We start from the raw sequence: 19,889 nt of genomic DNA, 5'->3' as shown, positions 1-19,889 counted from the left end.
ACACTTGTAGGAAGACATTTTATTTTTTTTTAAATGTGAGAGAACTTACTGTAAGATTCATGAAATTTAGGAACTTCTTGAGCATTTCTGTCATTATTGAGAAATCTCCTTTGGGCAGGTTTTCCCTCACAGTAGTCACATTCATCTGAAAGAGAAGACAATGAAGCGACACAGAATCCTTTGTTAGTTCTACTCACATTTCCAACCTCTGATGAAATAAACCACAACAGGCAGATGCATCACGTTGTGTCAGATAACAGTAATTCTAGTGATAAACAAATGTCCGTATCATCTCAGAGGGAAAACAAGCCGTCACTGTAACCATCCAATCCAAGGTTGGCCGTGTGCAGTAGATTACATGCTGGGTGTCGACGAACGGTGGTGATGCATGTAGAATTGTCGGGGGGAAATTAAAATAAAATGAGTTCCAAATGTTCTGTGGTCAGAGGCGCTAGGATGGCCGATCCACTGCTTTTAAGTACACTCAGCCGTCCATTGCTCTGGTGTTTCCTCTTGAAAGCAGTATTCAGGCAAGTTAAGGCTAAAACTTCTGAATTCATTTAATTGAAAACATATCCAGTCCTATAGTGAAGCTAAACCTTTTTTGGTTTTATTTTAAAGGAGTGGGACACCCTACTCCCCAAATATTTTTGGGTGTTTTATTGGGGAGGACAGTGATAGAGAGTTAACGTAGGGGAGAGCGCTACAAGAGCAATGAGCCGGATTCAAATCCATGCTGGAAGCTGTATGTCTTTCATAGGCAGCTACTTAGACCGCTAGACCAGGCAGGCTACAACCATTTTGTTTTACAAGACAAACAGAAGTCTGAGGTGTGACCTTCCCGAGTTAAAACACAGAGCCCCTGTCCAGATTAAAACTACAGCCTGGGATTGGTAGAGGTTTATCAGAGAGAGATAATGACCGTGGCACAATCAATCACAACCTAACGGCCCATTGGGAGAGACCGTGAGAGAGAGTCCATTACTAGAGATGCACTAAGCTCTCAAGGCATCATTGAATCGCTAATAACAATCTTCAAAAGAGAAAAAGGCCATTAAAGCAGGGATAAAAATCAACTCCGCTTTTATTTTCCTCTCGACAGTCGGCCGTGAAACTTTTAAGACCGCAATTCTGAAGGAAAACATTGATGGTCCCTGAAAGGCTTTAAAATGACGGATGTTCACTGCCGATGTTCGAACGAGGKGTCGCTGACGAGTCTGTGTCTTAATGATGATGTGGGTTGGGCACATTGGAAAAGAACAGAATATCCAGAAATGTATACGTAACGGGCGACCTCAGCACTAGCCAAGTGCATCTGTACACAATGGATTCGTTTGCCTTCCCTACCTCTGGAAAAGAGCGTCTGCTAAATTACCAAAATGGTACGGAAAACGTAGCCTAAATCTGTGTGTCTAGTGAACAATCCCAAACCAGGTCCATTATGTAATGATGGAACTGTTATTACAGAAAACTTTTTCGTTATATCTTTGATTCATCTCTTTTATTGCCTTCTGTTTTTAATTTTTATATATATATTTTTTTATCTTCTTCATTTGAATGACTTCTTTTGAAATGCACTTTATATAAAATTTTAATTTGATTATGTAGAGAAGCCGTGGTGCTCAGAACGTCAGGAAAGTTGCCTTACCGGACTCCCCTGGCAGAGACAGCCCAGTAGCAGAGCAGTGTAGGAGGCCACGATGCTGTCCTCCATGTGCTTCCCAGCATGCTGCAGAGCTGCAGGGGGAGGAGAAAGAGTCGCCAATATTACTACAACATCCGATTCAGCAATGCCTCATTTATAATCCAAAACATAGGTTCTACTCAATCTCTTTTCAGAGTTACCTAATGTCAGTATGGATCTATTACATTAGCCTTGGTTAGTTAGTTAAACTTTGTTTTTATTTATTTAGCCTTTATTTAACCAGGTAGGACATTACCTTTGGTAAGGTCTAGCTCCTCGTTTTCCTCCTCTTTCTTGGCCTTCTCCTTCTCGCTGACGGTGTTGGTGTTGTTGTTCTCCGAGGCCACCCACTGGATCTCGCCACCAGACTCCTGCCACTCGCCGCTCTGGTCCAGCTTGGGTTTGGGCACGTCGTTGATGAAGTCATCCGTCTCCGCCTCTGCCGCTATGGCCGCTTGCTCCCGCTGGAGGAAGAGCTGAGGGCGCAAAAACGCATACGGTCAGAAAGGTTTGCGCTTGCATGTAATCAGTTCATCCACCCTTCCAGATCTATGCCTACGAGATCGTATAATGCTCACTGAAAATGTATGCGGTCTCTACACAACCTGACCTATGAACACACACACACAGGCTCTCTAACCCACCTGCACCAGGGCAGCGATGGCAGTGAGCGATCCTTCCGTCTTGAGCTCCTCTTTGTCAGCCACCAGGACAGAGTTGAAGGGAGCTCCTCCGTCCATCTCCATCTCCATCAGACAGTGGCGGTTCCTGGCACTGTACTCCACCAGGTTGATCAGCAGACCCAGACCCTGCATGGAGAACCATCACACTTGAGACATACACACGCCTAGAGTACCATCACCAAGACCCAGACCCTGCAGTCACCAGTTGCATCCTAAATTACACCCTCTATGGGTCCAGGTCAAAAGTAGTGCACTTTAAAGGGAATAGGGTGCCATTTGGGAAGCAGAGACAATCCCACCTCAAAATGGACATACACTCCAATATCATCCCCTACACTTAGACCCTCATCTATCAACTATGTCGAGTTGAAACATATTCAAGTAAGTTCCTTAGAGGGATGGTAATAGAACTGGGGACAAAAACAACAAGAAAAATCTAGGAAGTCAGGGCCCGTATTCATAAAGCGTCTCAGAGTTTGAGTGCTGATCTAGGATCAGTTACCTTTCAGATCACAATGATCCCAATTACATGGACTGGAGAGACCTGATGCTAGATATCCTACTCCGAGACARTTTATAAATATGGGCCCTGGAAACCCATCTAACCAAAGCCATGGCTGCAATGTGATACTTGGGTAATGATGATGCTCACCAGTACTCGGATGTCGAACCTCCTCTCTTGATGAAGGTACTGTGGGACGCGGAGCACACAGTTCAAAGCTGTCATGATCATGTCCTCCTGCTCGCCTGTCTTCGTGCTTCCCCACTCTACACACACAAGGGGTAGAACAAACAGCTGTGACGATACCAGTACGGCGATATTTTCTCCATGGCAAAAATGAAAACATGAAGTAGACCAAACTCTTTGGTCCTTTAAAAACCTGCTGTTAGTAAAATATTGTGTGCTATAGCTTGGAAAATAAATAAAGATGTGAATCACGATGACAATGTTTGTTTCCAACATTAGAGCTGTTTTCCTAAAGAAGTTAAATCTGCTTTGTGTTATGACTCCTTGCCATGATGCTAACAAGTGCGGCGATACTGGTATTGCCCCGACCCTCGTAAAACAAAGTTACGACGGGACCTCAACAGTTATGTGCACAACACATTTTTGGGAAGCTGAAAGTCTTTAGGTGTCATCTTAAAGCACTTCTATGAATGAGCGGCGAGTGCACAACGTAGTGTAGGTATTAGAGATTCTGGGTTCGAGTCCAGGCTCTGTCGCGATTCGGGAGACCCATGGGGCGGCGCACAATTGGCCCAGCATAATCCGGGTTAGGGGAGGGTTTGGCCGGCAGGGATGTCCTTGTCCCATCGCACACTAGCGACTCCTGTGGCTGGCCTGGCGCAGTGCACGCTGACACAGTCACCAGGTGTTTCCTCCGACACATTGGTGCGGCTGGCTTCCGGGTTAAGTGGGCATTGTGTCAAGAAGCAGTGTGGTTTGGTTGTGTTTCGGAGGACGAACGGCTGTCGACCTTCGCCTCTCCTGAGTCCGTACGGAAGTTGCAGTGATGAGACAATTGGATACCACGAAATTGAGAAAGGGATAAAAAAATAAAAAACAAAAAAAAGATTGTGTAGGTATGCAAATTTACTCAATAACCATAATTGACGACCACTGCAGTGGCATTGGCCCTGTCTGGTCAATCTATATCCACATGATACTGTGTGAGACCCCTTTTGGGGACCGTGTGTGTGTGTAGCTCTCACCATTGTCATGGGTGAGGTTGAGCAGCACGCCGATGATGGCCTTCATGCAGTCCTCCACGGCCTTACCCACATTGCTGTGGCTGGCGTATGGCAGGGCGGTGCCCGCCGAGCACAGGGCACTGTTCACCCCAGTCTCCTGGCTGTAGCGCTGGATCATCTCCTCGCAGTGCCACAGGGCCCTGTCAACAACACACAGGGGCAATGGGTTAGCAATGGGTTAGCAATGGGTTAGCACACCCGCATGCTTCCCATCCGAAACAGTTTGTGCATATGTTATGACGACATTGTGACGTTTTTGTTTGTTTGGGTCTTCGGCAAGTTTTTCCCCCCCGCCTGTTCGTGTACACATTTTTCTCGAGGCAAGCCAAAAGGTCAGTAGCCGAAGTGCACGCCCCTTTATCGGTGATTGGTTAACAACAGTAAGGATTCTTCAAATAGGTGTTTAGCAAGAGACTAATTGTTTTCATTAACATATTTCACTTGAGAAATACTGCGCCAAACATCCTAGATGCAAAAGTGCACAACTAAGAGCCAAATTACATTTTTCTTGAGTTATCTTAGATCAATTCGGACTATTTTAAAGCTATGGTGTCTCAAGAGGGACAAAATACTATTGCCGCTTTTTAAATTTGTTTTTCAAGTTAAGGTCTTTTAAGGGAGTATATGCGAGCACACTCAATTGGTTAAAATGGCGACACCAATAAGTAATTAATTTATGTATCAAGTCAAGCACAACATCGGTATTGAACTAGAGGTACTCGGCTATATAGCCAATTTCCATTTATGGTCCCTTATGCCAATGTCTATTCAAGCTTGATAGTTTCTAATTTTGGCATTGAACTTATAACCTGCCGATGTCGTGCTGGGAAAGAACAGTCTTCATATTTGATGGGAGGATCTTTTGATTGACAAAAGACTGGACTGAAAGTATACGGAATCAGGCTCTGGAAGGACTTTCACACAGAATTAAAACACTAACAGAGTGCGTCTGGAAAATAAGCTTTAAAAAAAGTCAAAAAGGGCAACAATTCTTCCTATGAGATTGTTGTATTATTCAGAGACCGCGATGGTACATGGGAAACAGGCCCGCAGAAGATACAAAAGCAATAACACACGTCTCTAGTGTTTCTCTTCGCATATAGACATATGCCCTACACCATTAGTCAGACAACATCCCCGCCAATACCTTTGAAAAAGGCAGTGTGCAGCGGGAGAGAACAGAGCGTAAATTTAACCTATAACAAAAAGGTTAGCAACAGCCGTGCACACCGGCTGCATGGCTAACCAGAAGCAAAACAGCTTCATGCAAAATAGCAAAATAATGAGATTAGAGATAATGGGGGTCATTTATTATTAAGGCAGAGAGGAGAGCGGAGGAAGAGTTCATTCATTAGAGTGGGGGGGTGGGCGGTTGTTAATGAGGGCATCTGAGRTGCTGTGTGGCTCGACCCCTCTGATTCCCCCCCCCCCCGTAATTGAATTAGCGCCGCCGCGATCAATGCGGCTAGTGAATCCTCTGTGTAAAATCTGACAGCGGTTCTTTCTTTTACCCAGTCGGAGAGGCCTCCTGGCTGGGGGAGCAAGGGGAGTTCACCAAGGGTGAGGCAGGGGTTAGGAACCAGAGCAGGGCGGTCAGGGTCCCGGCTGCAGTCAACGCACCCTGCCTGGGACGAGGCTAATTCAGTTAAAGACGGAAGAGTTTAAACAGATAAGTGGCTGTGGTGGAACGAGGCGGGTGGGGGACTGGGACGCTTGGAGGGTGGCTGACCCTTACAAGGGGAGAGAAATGGGGGTATTGATGGAGGGCTGATGGGTCCAGCGGGGGCACAGAAGTGGCAGAGTTTGCTTTACAGAGGGGAACACGGACAGGGCGAGGGCGGATGCTGTGATTGACAGTGTTAAAAATGTGGAAACTACAAAACAGAGCCCTGATGAAAATGGAAATTTCCCCATGTTTCTCATAGAGCTCCACACAGAAACTTTTGTGCATGAATTATCCTTGCGATATAACCTGTCAGTGAGGAGTCAAGTGCATTTCAAATCAAATCTAAAAAGGCAAAGAAGATCTATGTGAATTCTTGGAATGGGATGGAAAAAAGCTGTGTAAACTTAAAAGACTAAAGACATTTGAAGTATGCAGAAAAGATAACGAAACAATTTTTTAATAAAATCTTTGAGCACTAACAATCACCAAAATAAAAGCTAGACGGTCAAATCAATGATTTTAGCAATATATATTTTGTTATTATGTTTGAGCAAAAGACCACGCATTAAACATGGAAAAATGCATAGAATTGCAGGACATTTGCTTAAACTGCAAAATTCTCTCAGCTCTATTAACGTGGGCCTCAAATTCTCTAAAAAGGCTGACCGTGCCCCCTGCCACAATGGCCACCTACGACCCTGTTTGATCCTGAAATAACCCCTGATGGCAGCAGTATTCTAAGTCTGCAGCTGTAAAGGCAGATAGGAGTCAGTGGTTCCTGAAGCAGTCAACTGTGGAAGGAGGGGAGATCCAAACTGATGCATTGAATCAGCACTGCTACCAATCAAACTCAATGATGCCGTCTGGTGATACAGGACTGTGTGTGTGTGTGTGTGTGTGTGTGTGTGTGTGTGTGTGTGTGTGTGTGTGTGTGTGTGTGTGTGTGTGTGTGTGTGTGTGTGTGTGTGTGTGTGTGTGTGTGTGTGTGTGTGTGTGTGTTCCTTCGCGCTCATACAGGACACTCACTTGGCTGAGGAGCAGATAAGCTGAGAGTCCTTATAAGCAATCAGGTAGCCCTGGTTCTCTGGGTTGTGAACAGTTACCTGCACAAATCAACAAGACACAGAGAAAGTTAATTAGACAGGGAATTCAATGCATTAACAGTTCATCTCAAATCAAGAGCACACAGAGCCCCCCTATAGGGGACTCACATTGGATTTACAGACTTGAGTTTGATCAGTAATCTAACCCCAGCAACCTGCTATCTAAATATACATTGTACTCTGGCTGAAAGTGAAACAGAGCACAACTGCAGGCTTAGAGGGGCTGGGCAGCTGTTACAAAGATCAACATTTCCCATCAATACTTTATAACTGATATTAAAGACACGCTTCGGGAATTTTTGCAACTCGTGAGTATTTTTTTTTTACCTCCCGGTTTGGCCTGGATGTGTTGATGTGTAGTTCATACATGCATAATCTATGAGCAGACTTACTGTTTTACCTCAATCAGCCACAAAATCACTAGTTTGAAAGCGACTGTTTACTGGAAGCTGTACGGCGCCATTTTCCCTACATTAACCCTCGTGGGCCAGCCCCCTAGCAATTCGAGTTCCAGCCAATGATAATCAGTCCCTTGTCATTTGAGTCACAGCTAGCAAGATGCACACAGCAGAGCTGAAAGAGAGCAATGAAGTGGTGCACATATCTGCACGTGTGACGTAGTACGCAATTTGAGGATCACATTTGACTCATGAGCGCTACTTTCAGAACTACTGGCTAAAAAGTACCGGAGAATATCTTTACATAAGATATAGTAAGGGCTATGACTGACCCTGATTATGAATTTATGTAATTTTCAGCCTTCTAGAGGTCAGAAGTGTTGTCCAACACAGTAGTGTGTGTGTGTGTGTGTGTGTGTGTGTGTGTGTGTGTGTGTGTGTGTGTACACATTCTCCTACCTCATCAGAACTACAATGTCTTAACATGCCACCAGAATTTGGGCTGGGCGATATATCAAATTCATTTGAATTCATGTTTCAGCACAATGTTTCAAATCTCCTCGACTCCTTCTGTGCTGTATGCACCTTCCCACACAGACACCAAGCCCCTCCCCCTGCCACTCACAACAACGAGATGAAAGATCACCTCTTCCTCCATTTGAGGCTTTGTCCGACATAAAAATGGGTCATATGGACACCCAAGCACGTTGAGACATTTCACTGTAATGGAGAAGTTACCCTTTGTAACGATACCCTTAAGTCTCAACTCCCAAAACGTACAACAGAGCAGACCCTACAAAGACAAGAGTATCTTTATTTTTTTAATTAACGATTTTCTTTCTTTTATAAACAATATCAAAACACACACATACAAAACGACAACGTCATACAAACYTCAACTACATCACACCTGCCCAGACCCCACGAGCACATACCGCCACGTGGCCTGAAACGCCACCATTTTGTCTCTCTTCGTAGGCCACGCACTTTCTATATCTAAATAGCTCATTTGATTTTTCCATTGTGTTAATGATGGCGGATTGATTGATTACCACTTTTTTTAGTATTAGACGGGAGTATCAATTAACATGATTGTGGAAAACGCATGATCGGTTTGTCGTACGCGGCGTTGCAGTACCACTTACAGATAGCAGCATTTTAGCCACAGACTTATGTGCTAAACAATCTAGTCTGTGTTTTAGAAATGTGAAATGAGCATCAAAAGATGCATTTGTATAAGGATTTGGCAACTCGTTCTCATTCTGAGAAGCAAAAGCATCTAGGTAGATGTTCAAATCAAGTGACCCATCAAAACAAGAACAGATGGAGACGGACAGGAGGGTGTATTCATAAAAGTTCAACTGTTCTAACTTGTTGGCAAACAAATAGATCCAATTTGGCTAGACTTTAAATATAAAGATCAGCTGGCTACTGACTAGTAGTGGGCTTGTGCTTGAGAGGTTGTTTATGAGACCTGTGTTAATGTTCTATAATGCCTGTTACCAGAAGTTGGCCATTATTAGTGGATGTGCAGAGTTCTGGATACATTTGTAATGAAAAGGGCATTTTCATATAAAGACTTGAAAGCCAGATTAGTGATTATTGCCACAAAGCAGGTTCAAATGATAAAATAAGTAAATGATTAGTGGGTCTTATGGTTGAAGGCTTATATTTAGCCTAAGTAGAATTTTACAAGCCCTGAATTCATGATATTATTCCCAACTGTTTGAAATGCAGTGTATTGACCTTTAACTGTGCAACAAAAGCTTGTAAAAATAAATTGATTTTAGGCCATGTCGCCCAGCCCTAACCAGAATGTCCTGACAAGGTAGGAAAACAAGAAATAACATTTTAGAAAAGGACTTTTTTCATGTCCTGAATTTGTTAAAAGGCTTTCTTAGGCTTAAGGGTCAGGGAACAATAGGTTTTTGAATGGGAATATATTTTTACTCGCCAAAAAGTACAGAAAATTCACAAAAACAAAGCTGTGTGTGTGTGTGTGTGTGTGTGTGTGTGTGTGTACTCACGCTCTCCAGCACACGTAGACACCTCTCGGCTCCCCACAGCGATGCCACCAGCTTCTCCTTGTCATCCTCGTGGCTCAGGTTCTCCACACATTCTTTCACTGCAGGAAACAAGATGGTTCAACCACTCAACCCCATCGATCAGGTTAGAATATAAACCCCAAAAATGGAAACGCCATTGACGAYCCATGACCTCAACCCCATTGAACACCTTTTGAATGAATTGGAACGCCGACTTCGGGCAAAGCCTAAATCGCCCAACATCAGTGCCCGACCTCACTAATGCTCTTGCGGCTGAATGGAAGTCCCCGCAGCAATTTCCAACATCTAGTGGAAAGCCTTCCCAGAAGAGTAGAGGCTGTTATAGCAGCAAAACAGGGGGGGACCAACTCCATATTAATGTACATGATTTTGGAATGAGATGTTCGARGAGCAGGCGTCCACATACACTGCATGACCAAAAGTATAATTTTTGGTTGTTGCATCAGCTGCATCTCAATCCACCACATCTGCCGATGTCGGCCATCCACATTTGCGGAGAAAGGTGGCAGAGCTACGGCAGTATTAGTGAGACCATGAGACATCCAGAAAATCGTTCTGACAAAAACGTCCAGTGTTCAAAAGGTTTGGTCTACAAACTAATATGACCACTACGGAAAGACGACCCTCACGAACACAATGGTGTTCTCCATTTTGCTCTACGACCCCAACATGCATCACGGGACTTGTCTAAAGTCGGCACCGCCGATCTGCCAACATCTGTCTGTAGCGTCAGAACTGTTTGGGATACACACTAATATGACCCGCCTGTGGAAAGGGGAGACTCTCACGAACACGTCGGTTGTTTTGGTCTTGCACGCCCACAAGCCTCGTCTGAAAGTAGCCCTGTACCAGTTAAAATGTTTTATGGAAGTACACAAAACATTAGGAACACCTGCTCTCTCCATGAGATTGACCAGGTGAATCCAGGTAAAAGCTATGATCCCTAATTGATGTCACCTTTTAAATCCACTTCAAATCATTGCAGGGCTCCCGAGTGGCGCAGCGGTCTAAGGCACTGCATCTCAGTGCAAGAGGCGTCACGACAGTCCCTGGTTCGAATCCAGGCTGTATCACATCCGGCCGTGATTGGGAGTCCCATAGTGCCTTTGAACGGGGTATGGTAGTAGGTGCACGGGTTTGCGTGTGTTAACGGCAACGCTGCTGGGTTTTTCACACTCAACAGTTTCCCCTGTGTATCTAGAATGGTCCACCCCCCAAAGGACATCCAGCCAACTTGACACAACTGTGGGAAGCATTGGAGTCAACATGGGCCAGCATCCCTGTGGAAAGCTTTCGACAKATTGTAGAGTCCATGCACCAAGGAATTCAGGCTGTTCTGAGGGCAAAAAGGGTTGCAACTCAATATTAGGAAGGTGTTCCTAATGTTTTGTACACTCAGTGTATATGGAATTAGCTCAGTGCCAAAAAAAGGGGTTAAATATGTTAAAATATAAATTTAAAAAATCCTGGTCTTATCGCTCTCAGATATAGGACATAGCCTTTTGACTGTTTTTCCAAGAATGAATCGGTTATTCAATGCGTTTCTATGGGCAAGACAAATTCAATGTTTAATCAAATATTCAAATATTTTATTTTTTTGAAACCTGCAAACTCATTCCTTGGAGGGCCTAGCGTCTACAGGTGTTAGTTTTCTCCTTTCAATGAAGCCCTAAACAATCAGGAGTGGGGAGTTCCTTAATAATCAATAACCTTAATTCAATCAATCACGTACAAGGTAGGAGTGAAAACCCACAGACACTCGACCCTCCGTGGAATGAGTTTGACACCTGAACTTCAAAATCAAATAACTAAACAATCCTTGGTATCACCATCTTAAAATAATTATATATATATATATATATATATGTTAGTTTAGTAGAACCCCCCTGCCGGCTTAGACTCTTGGGGGTTAACCATGACTGCTCCTGTAAGATAAGACCGCCTGCTAAATGACTGAAATGATATCTAGGTCTAGCTTACCTTTATCCACTATGTGGTCCAGGCCTCCCAGGAGCCTAAGCTCCTCTTTAAACCAGTCCCCAGCCCGCTTGGAGGTCAGCGATAACAAGGTCTCCATGGCTAAATGCCCCGTCTGCGCACACACAGGGAGTAATGAAAATACACTTACTTCACACACACGCACAGGGTATAAGTAGACATGACTGACTCGGTGTGTTGTGATTCAAAGATGCTAACTATGACAGACGATAACAGGGTGAGGAATTGGAAGAAAAAAAACATATTTCCTCCCAGTGATGGGAGTCAGGAGAAATCTAGATTGCATGTAGAGTTCGGGTCCACCCACAACAATAGACATCTTGAATTTCACTGTCGATAGAGATATTAATCATGAAAGTGTTAGCTTCTAACATTAAAACATTTTAAAACAAACTGTTGAGCTCAAACGATAAGCGAACATTCAGTTCTTCCACCAACTTTCAATCAGATTCTCTAATGATTAATTCAACATGGACGCTTACAGAAATATAAAAGAGAGTGAGTCCCTGTGATTATTCCGAAGAGAGACCACTTGAATTCATCAAAATCAGTTGGGGGGGGGGAGCCTTGAGGCGAATGGTCAGTCTGCTCTCTATGAAYAATAGGGCTTCATCCCAAACGTCACCCTATTCCCTACATAGTGCACTACTTTTGACCAGAGCCCTATGGGTGACATTTGGGACACCGACTAGAAAATCAGTGGAGAGGATATTTATAGAAGGAAAGGAAACCAAAAGGCTAAAAATCCAGATATCAAGGGCCCCGTCATCACGTCGTCAGATTAAACCTGGTGTTAAATGCTGTGCAGTATCGCCAGTCCCAATTCAAATACATTATTTCCATTGGCTCTAACGTGCAAAGCCATTGTGTGTCAGGGGCGACTGTTCATCTCTCTCTACAAGGGGATATGTTATCATTTCACAAACAAAAGTCATGTTTTTTTGGTGACCATCACTGAGACCTCTCATTGCATCAATCAAGCAGTGTTTTTCCCCCAACAATGCTGAAATAATTATTCAAAACCTACAGTGGCGACGGCCATTAGAGGAGCCAAAGCAGGAAGATTATTAACGTAAATCCAAGATTACATCTACACAACACCTGCTAATCCATACTGGTTTAAGGCCTACATTTAAACCTCTAGTAGTCCATCTGCCGCAGGACAGAGGGGGAGGAGAAGAGTTAGAGATAGACGGGGAGAAAACGAGGAGGAAAGAGAGTCTCGGGCTCTGAGCTACAGCTAGTCTCCATCCTGTAAGCATAGACCAGGGTTATATTCATTAGGCACCCCCCCCCGACCCCCAAAAAAATAACTGGCCTGAAACGGGGAGGGACTACCTGAACTTGTCCAACAACTAATTTTTGTTTTCCGTTGCATACCCTAATGAATATGACCTAAGGTAGACTCTCTCTAGGGAACCCGTACCGTGATGTTCTCCAGGTCCAGGTGCTTGTTGTGCACCGTGTCGCACAGCTTGCGGATCTTCTCCTTGACCTTTGACATCTCCTTGGCAGTGAGCTGGTTGTCCTTGGACACAGAGTGGTCCCCCTCCAGCTCCAGCAGGCGGATCATCAGGTCTAGACTMGCCCGGTCCAGGTCCATGTTGAGTCGGTCTCGGCTCAGGATGTACATCAGACTGGCCGTACACAGGGAGAGGTTCTGGGAGAGGGGGGGAGTAACAGAGAGAGGAAAAAGGATACGTGAACCTGATATCCGGATTTTAAGTTGTGTCACTAACACAGGTTGTGTTACTAAGCGCCAATGCCGTTTGTCACTTGGCAGGCTCGTGTTAAAGGTTTGAGCTTCAATACTGATCTGACAGAAACCAAGTCAAGTCAGCRACAATCTATGGAGGAGCAGCCTTAACTTACCGGGTGCTGTGGGGCATCGTTGAGAGTCTTGAAGACCTGGGCCACCTTCCCTCTGGCCCGCAGGTGCATTCTGAAGCTGGGCATGGCACACCTGGTGGCCAGGCTAATGATACTGCAGGAGAGGAGAGATGAATAAAGTTGAATTGAACAGAGAAGAGGGTCACTCTTCTGCTAGATCATCGTCTAGTTTGCCATCGTCTGATGGGAAAGGCAGTGCTGCGAGGAAAACCGTGTCGTTAACCGCAGACCTAGGATCAGATGAACCTTCACTTAATCATTATTTTAAAGCTGGAATCCTTGAAGTGAAACTCTAGCCTCTGTTTCACCTCATTTACTTACAAAGGCACATCTCAATAGGCGGTCCTGGTATGTCATGACCGTAAAAGTTCAACAATCAATGTCAAAGGATGTCTAATGGTGAAACTGCCACATCCGTTTGCAATATTACAACAAAGTTAGTGCAAACACTTTCCCCCCTGACATCATTGACAAAACAGCAGAATACGCACTCGAATTGTCATTCCCAAGTCGTGCGACGCTCCTCACCTACACATTGTCCACAAAACAAAAACAATAAGAACGGCCATGGGGCGGACAGTGGTGTCGTTTCCCCTACTGCGGATTCCATCTTTAACCATCAATGAGATGCCAAAGAATCTGACCCCGTATCAGTAGTTAGAGCATTAACTAGCAGCTAGTCTTACCTAAGGCAGCGTGTGTTGAGGGGCTGGCCACTCTTCAAGCCAGTGGCCAGGTACTCAAAGTCATCGGTGAACTCCTGGTTCTCGCCAAACTCCACCACGTCGTTGAAGTGCTTGACATGCTGGACTACTGTGTATAGCTGGAACAAAGTGTTGATGTCAATGTCAATGCATGCTGGGCTCATTAACTCACATGGTACAATGCATTCGTAAGGTACTCATACCCTTTCTACACATTTTGTTGCATTACAGCCTTATTCTAAAATMGATTAAATAAAACATCCTCAATCTACACACAACACTCCATAAAGACAGTGAAAACTGGATTGTAGAAAAGTAATCAAAATTAAATTAAAATAACTTATTTACGTAAGTATTCAGACCCTTTGCTATGAGAGTCAAAATTGAGCTCAGGTGCATCCTGTTTCCATTGATCATCCTTGAGATGTTTCTACAARGTGATTGGAGTCCACCTGTGGTAAATTCAATTGACGGGACATTATTTCAAAAAGCACATACCTGTCGATATAAGGTCCCACAGTTGACAGTGCATGTCAGAGCAAGCAATGAGGTCGAAGTAATTGGTCGTAGACCTACGAGACCAGATTGTGTCGAGGTACAGATCTGGGGAAGGGTACCAAAACATTTCTGCAGCATTGAAGGTTCCTAAGAACACAGTGGCATCCATCATTCTTAAATGGAAGAAGTTTGGAACCACCAAGACTCTTCCTAGAGCTGCCCGCTTTGCCAAACTGAGCAATCGGGGGAGAAGGGCCTTGGTCAGGGAGGTGACCAAGAACCCAATGATCACTCTGAATGAGCTCCAGAGTTCCTCTGTGGAGATGGGAGAACCTTCCAGAAGGACAAACATCTCTGCAGCACTCCACCAATCACGCCTTTATGGTCGAGTGGCCAGACGAAAGCCATTCTTCAGTAAAAGGAACATGACAGCCCGCTTGGAGTTTGACAAAAGGCACCTAAAGGACTCTCAGACCATGAGAACAAGATTCTCTGGTCTGATGAAACCAATACTGAAATCTTTGGCCTGAAATCTTTGGCCTCCAAGCGTCACGTCTGGAGGAAACCTGGCACCATCCCTACAGTGAAGCATGGTGGCAGCATCATGCTGTGTGGATGTTTTTCAGCAGCAGGGACTGGGAGACTAGTCAGGTTTGAGGGAAAGATGAACGGAGCAAAGTAGAGATCCTTGATGAAAACCTGCTCCAGAGCGCTCAGGACCTCAGACTGGGGCAAATGTTCACCTTCCAACAGGACAACGACCCTAAGCACACAAGCAAGACATTGCAGGAGTGCCTTCGGGACAAGTCTCTGAATTTCCTTGAGTGGCCCAGCCATAGCCTGGACTTGAACCTGATCGAAAATCTCTGGAGAGAACTGAAAATAGCTGTGCAGCGATGCTCCCTATCCAACCTGACAGTTTGAGAGGACTTGCCAAGAAAAATGGGAGAAACTCCCCAAATACAGGCGTGCCAAGTCATACCCAAGAAGAATCGAGGCTGTAATTGCTGCCAAAGGAGTTTTAACAAAGTACTGAGTAAAGGGTCTGAACACTTCTGTAATGACAAAGTAAAAAACTGTTTTTGCTTTGTCATTATGGGGTAGTTTGTGKAGATTGCTGAGGGGATGTCTAGATTCGCGTAGATTTATTTTAGAATAAAGCTGTAACGTAAAAATGTGGAAAAAGTCAAGGGGTCCGAATACTTTCCGAATGAACAGTATATGTCCCAAATGACACTCTATTCAAAATATAGTAGTGCCCTAGTTAAAGTATAAGTGAATCGGGTGCAATTTCAGACACAGCCCAAATGCCCCTGARACAATGTAACAAACAATAAGGAACCATGCCATCATCACCAAGTTTCTCACACATATTAATTGCGTAACACATTTCCTTTAATAGTTACGCAACACACTTCAATTGTTAGCACGCTAATGACAAATTCTGATGTGGGGGGGAGTAGGGTAAGAGTTTGTGGATTCGCAGTGAATGTGAGGCAGGGATGAGGTAGATACTAGATCGAGCTAGAGAGCTCAGTCCTGCTATTCTTAGCATGAGAGCTATGCGCCCGCAGCCTGCCTTTTCGGTCGCGAGCCAATTGTACAAGCACAAAAACAGCAAATGCTAACTGCAGGTMGAATTTAAGAACGTGGGATGCCCATTACGCTGTTCCTGATTATGCGACGGCCCACACTGCAGTTTCTAGCGGGGCTAATACTGCTTAGCATACAGACACCCCTCAGACTCATAAAATAACCAACTACAGATGGTTACATGAACCATTGTTTAGGGATTGAGGGATCCTGCAGTATATGGTCTTATAGGAAGGTGGAGTAATTGATGCACGGCCTCAGAATTCACTGTGGTTTGTTTCAAGAGTCTATATTTAAATAAGATGATCTACACCTGACCAAACCAGGTAGATATGATCAGGACTAAACTGATGGATCATCCATGAAATTGGTGCTATTGTTCAAATCCATTTTTAAACATTGTAGACCAGGGCCCATATTCATAAAGTGATCAAGGATCAGGTCCACCTGTCCATAAACATATTAATTATTATCTGGAAGGAAAAACTCATCCTAAAATCAGCACTCCTACTCTGAGGCTTGATCGACAGTTCCAGGGCAATATCTTGTTTTTATTTTATTCAACCTTCATTTAAGCATGGAGTCACTTACAGGCTGTGCTTTATAGATGCCAAGTTACAGACCACAGTGATGGGTTGATGGCTAGAACAGAGAGTGTTGTGTTGGTGCTCACCTCCTTGTGCTCTTTCCTGCATTTCAGTGCAGTGACAATGTCCTGGTAGGGCTCGGTGGGGAACGACACAGACTTGATGACTTTGGGCGGCGGGCATGGCGGCGCTTTGAACAGGCCGTCGTCTTTGTGAGAGTTGGCATCCTTGCTGCTCCCGCTCGACTGGCTGGCCTGGTAGAGAGAGAGAGAGAGGAAGATATAGGAGGGGGGGTTAAAGGGGGGCGGCGGGGGAGAGAGAGGCAGAGTAGGAAAGACAGTGAAAGGGCAGAAAGAGAGAGTGTCAAAGGGAGAAAAGCAAAACCAAACACCTGCTCAGCACTCGGCCCTGCTGCTGCTGGCAATTCATGTTGTTGAACGCCAGCCAACAGCCTCCTGCCCCTTACGTAAGAGATAAGGCGCAGTAAAAACTCACACGTTCCCGCCCCCCCCCCCCCCCCCCCCCACACACACACACACACAGGAACCAAGTCCCTTCTAGCAGTCTGAGGGAGGAGGGCATTATAGGGCCCTGTAAAACATGACTAACATTATCTGTAAGACTGAGAATTCAACATTCAGAGCAGTGTATTTTTAACAGGCTAATGAATTCCAGGGAAGGCAAGGTGCCACAATGGCTTCTAATGACATTTGGTGCATTATTCAGATCGTGTGCATGCCAAATGGTACCCTAGTGCACTACAAAAGGAAATAGGGTGCCATTTGGGACACCGATTGGAGTAGAGTGGCCTTAAGGGGGCAAACCATGGTTAAGAGACCAATACGAGCATGTGTTTACTCTGGAAAAATGTGTAGCAGTGTGTGGGGGAGGCTCAGTTCTGGTGACTTTACATAAAGGACATTCAACTCCAAAATCAATGAAAATAAAATGATGCTGACACCATCTAAAATATAATTTCCACCTCCAGAAATTAGCCAAATAATAATTTAACATATCGGACCATGTATATAGCCTATGCATGGTACATATTATCAGGTATGCTATTAGCAATAAGCATTCAAATATAAATTGTTATTTAACAACATTTTATTTGGGGTTTATGGGATATCCGCTAAAAAGCAACYATACCCACTATAAAAACAACAGTAAGGTAAACCTGTTTAGTTTAACTTCTTAGGTACAACTTAAAGATGTGTTGATCTATAGCAGTGGATAAGAAGTATGCAAAAGTGTTTGCGTTAAACCACCACAAAGGGGTGGCTGGCTGAATGAGTTCAACATAGTCAATCTGAAACGGCACTGTTCACAAGTTGAAAGCTTCAAGTTCCTTGGTATCCACATACCAACAAACTAGAATGGTCCAAACACACCAAGACAGTCGTGAAGAAGGCACAACAAAGCCTATTCCCCCCTCAGGAAACTAAAGATTTGGCATGGGTCCTGAGATCCTCAAAAGGTTCTACAGCTGCAACATGGAGAGCATCCTGACTGGTTGCATCACTGCCTGGTACGGCAATTGCTCAGCCTCCGACCGCAAGGCACTACAGAGGGTAGTGCGTACGGCCCAGTACATCATTGGGGCTAAGCTGCCTGCCATCCAGGACCTCTACACCAGGCGGTGTCAGAGGAAGGCCCTAAAAATTGTCAAAGACCCCAGCCACCCCAGTCATAGACTGTTCTCTCTACTACCGCATGGCAAGCGGTACRGGAGTGCCAAGTCTAGGACAAAAAGGCTTCTCAACAGTTTTTACCCCCAAGCCATAAGACTCCTGAACAGGTAATGAAATGGCTACCCGACCATTTGCATTGTGCCGTCTTACAGGTACCATATTTAAATATASTGTTATTCAATACAAAATGTATTGGCTATACATTTCAACGACAATGGCATGCACTGCTGACTAAAAACGTTTATGCAGGCAAATGCTTGCCGCACTGGTTTTAGTCCCATGTTCTAACTTAGCTACGGATCTCATAATGAATGCAAGGACATTGCCTGAATGATAGACATGTGCCAACTGTCTTGCAGATTGCATATTTAGGAAAACAAACTAAATAAGCCCACTAAGTTAGCTAACATAATAGGCCCAGACAGTAACATTGTCACTTTTGTATCAAAGACGAGTGTTCACTTTGCCGGCAATCGAGGTTTAGCACATACGTAGCACAGATAGCTAGCTAAGCTAACTACCTTGCTGGCTAGATAACTAAACTAAATAACAAACATGCTGGCTGGCTAGCCAGCGTTAACTAAGTTAGAATGTGATGAGGACAGGGCTGCTTGCTTGGTGAAGTGTACTTTTGATCATTTACTTATTCAAATACACTGGCTGTGGCAAGCTACTCACCATCAAACCACCACACTTACCATCTCTCTCTCCCCGTTGTAACCTAGGGCTGAAGGGTGTTCAACGAGCAGCTTGTAGCACACCCTCTTCAGGAAACTACTAACATTGCTCACTTGCGGTAATTTGGAAACTTGGCTGATATTAGCCGGTCAACCAATTTAACGGTCGGACTACACAGTTAATTATTGCATTAATTCAGGCTTTCGTTCATTAGATCGTACACGCAGGCCATATAAAGTGTAAACCAGTGTGGCTGGTGAAAGTTTGAGCAGCCTACTAAATAAAAATGTAGCCTGTTTTTGCAGCCTATATTAGATTTTGGGAATTCCCTCCCTATGGCATTCGTAATTGGAATATTTATCTCCATAGAACACACAAGCAGACTAGGTAAATAGATAACCCCATAGAATAGTTTCAGATTTTTCTATTCATTAGTCGTTTTGTTTTCTGAGGAAAATAAATTGTGGACTGTTCCAGAATCTTCAAAGTGCGCCTCAGCAGAAATATTAGTTTCAGATCTTTTGGGCCGTGGCGGAAATTATTTTGCTGTGTCGCAGCGCCCCAGCTAAATGACTGCAGCGGAAACACTGACGAGCATCACTGGTGGTGGAGGGTGGGTGTGGGTGAAGCTGGGGAGAATYGGCAGGGTGCAGTGTTCACGAGCTGCAGAAATCTCATACCTCTAGCTAGCTGGGGGGGGTAGCGTCTGTGGTGAGCGACACCCCTTGGTGTTGACTAGGAGGTAACTTACGGGTGCAGTGGTTGATCGGGGTACATGTGGCGGGGGCAGCTCCTCTGGCTCTCTGTTCCAGTGTCTGGCGTTGTACACAGCTTTAGTGGGAGACTGCAGGGGGAAACAGAAAAACAACTAAACTTACACCGTGATGAGGTAAGTCCA

General features: G+C 44.6%; 1 protein-coding gene across 2 annotated transcripts in view; it reads right to left on the bottom strand.

The window, feature by feature from the left end:
* The window catches only part of LOC111967741 (wings apart-like protein homolog), a 49,341-nt gene that overhangs the window by 2,504 nt on the left and 26,948 nt on the right, over window positions 1-19,889 (bottom strand). For both annotated transcript variants that reach the window (XM_023993060.2, XM_023993061.2), the window contains 14 exons: window positions 19,743-19,835; window positions 16,709-16,876; window positions 13,927-14,063; window positions 13,223-13,334; window positions 12,777-13,010; window positions 11,333-11,444; window positions 9,314-9,411; window positions 6,812-6,888; window positions 4,081-4,259; window positions 3,020-3,135; window positions 2,329-2,493; window positions 1,941-2,160; window positions 1,649-1,737; window positions 50-145 (listed from right to left, as the gene is read on the bottom strand). In XM_023993060.2, coding sequence (XP_023848828.1) covers window positions 50-145; window positions 1,649-1,737; window positions 1,941-2,160; window positions 2,329-2,493; window positions 3,020-3,135; window positions 4,081-4,259; window positions 6,812-6,888; window positions 9,314-9,411; window positions 11,333-11,444; window positions 12,777-13,010; window positions 13,223-13,334; window positions 13,927-14,063; window positions 16,709-16,876; window positions 19,743-19,835 — 1,896 coding nt within the window. The remainder of the gene's footprint in view (window positions 1-49; window positions 146-1,648; window positions 1,738-1,940; window positions 2,161-2,328; window positions 2,494-3,019; window positions 3,136-4,080; window positions 4,260-6,811; window positions 6,889-9,313; window positions 9,412-11,332; window positions 11,445-12,776; window positions 13,011-13,222; window positions 13,335-13,926; window positions 14,064-16,708; window positions 16,877-19,742; window positions 19,836-19,889) is intronic.

This window comes from Salvelinus sp. IW2-2015, linkage group LG8 (assembly GCF_002910315.2).
Source record: "Salvelinus sp. IW2-2015 linkage group LG8, ASM291031v2, whole genome shotgun sequence".
Classification (NCBI taxonomy): Eukaryota; Metazoa; Chordata; class Actinopteri; order Salmoniformes; family Salmonidae; genus Salvelinus; species Salvelinus sp. IW2-2015.
Note: the sequence above shows the minus strand (reverse complement) of the source record. Positions and strands in the feature narration are given on the sequence as shown.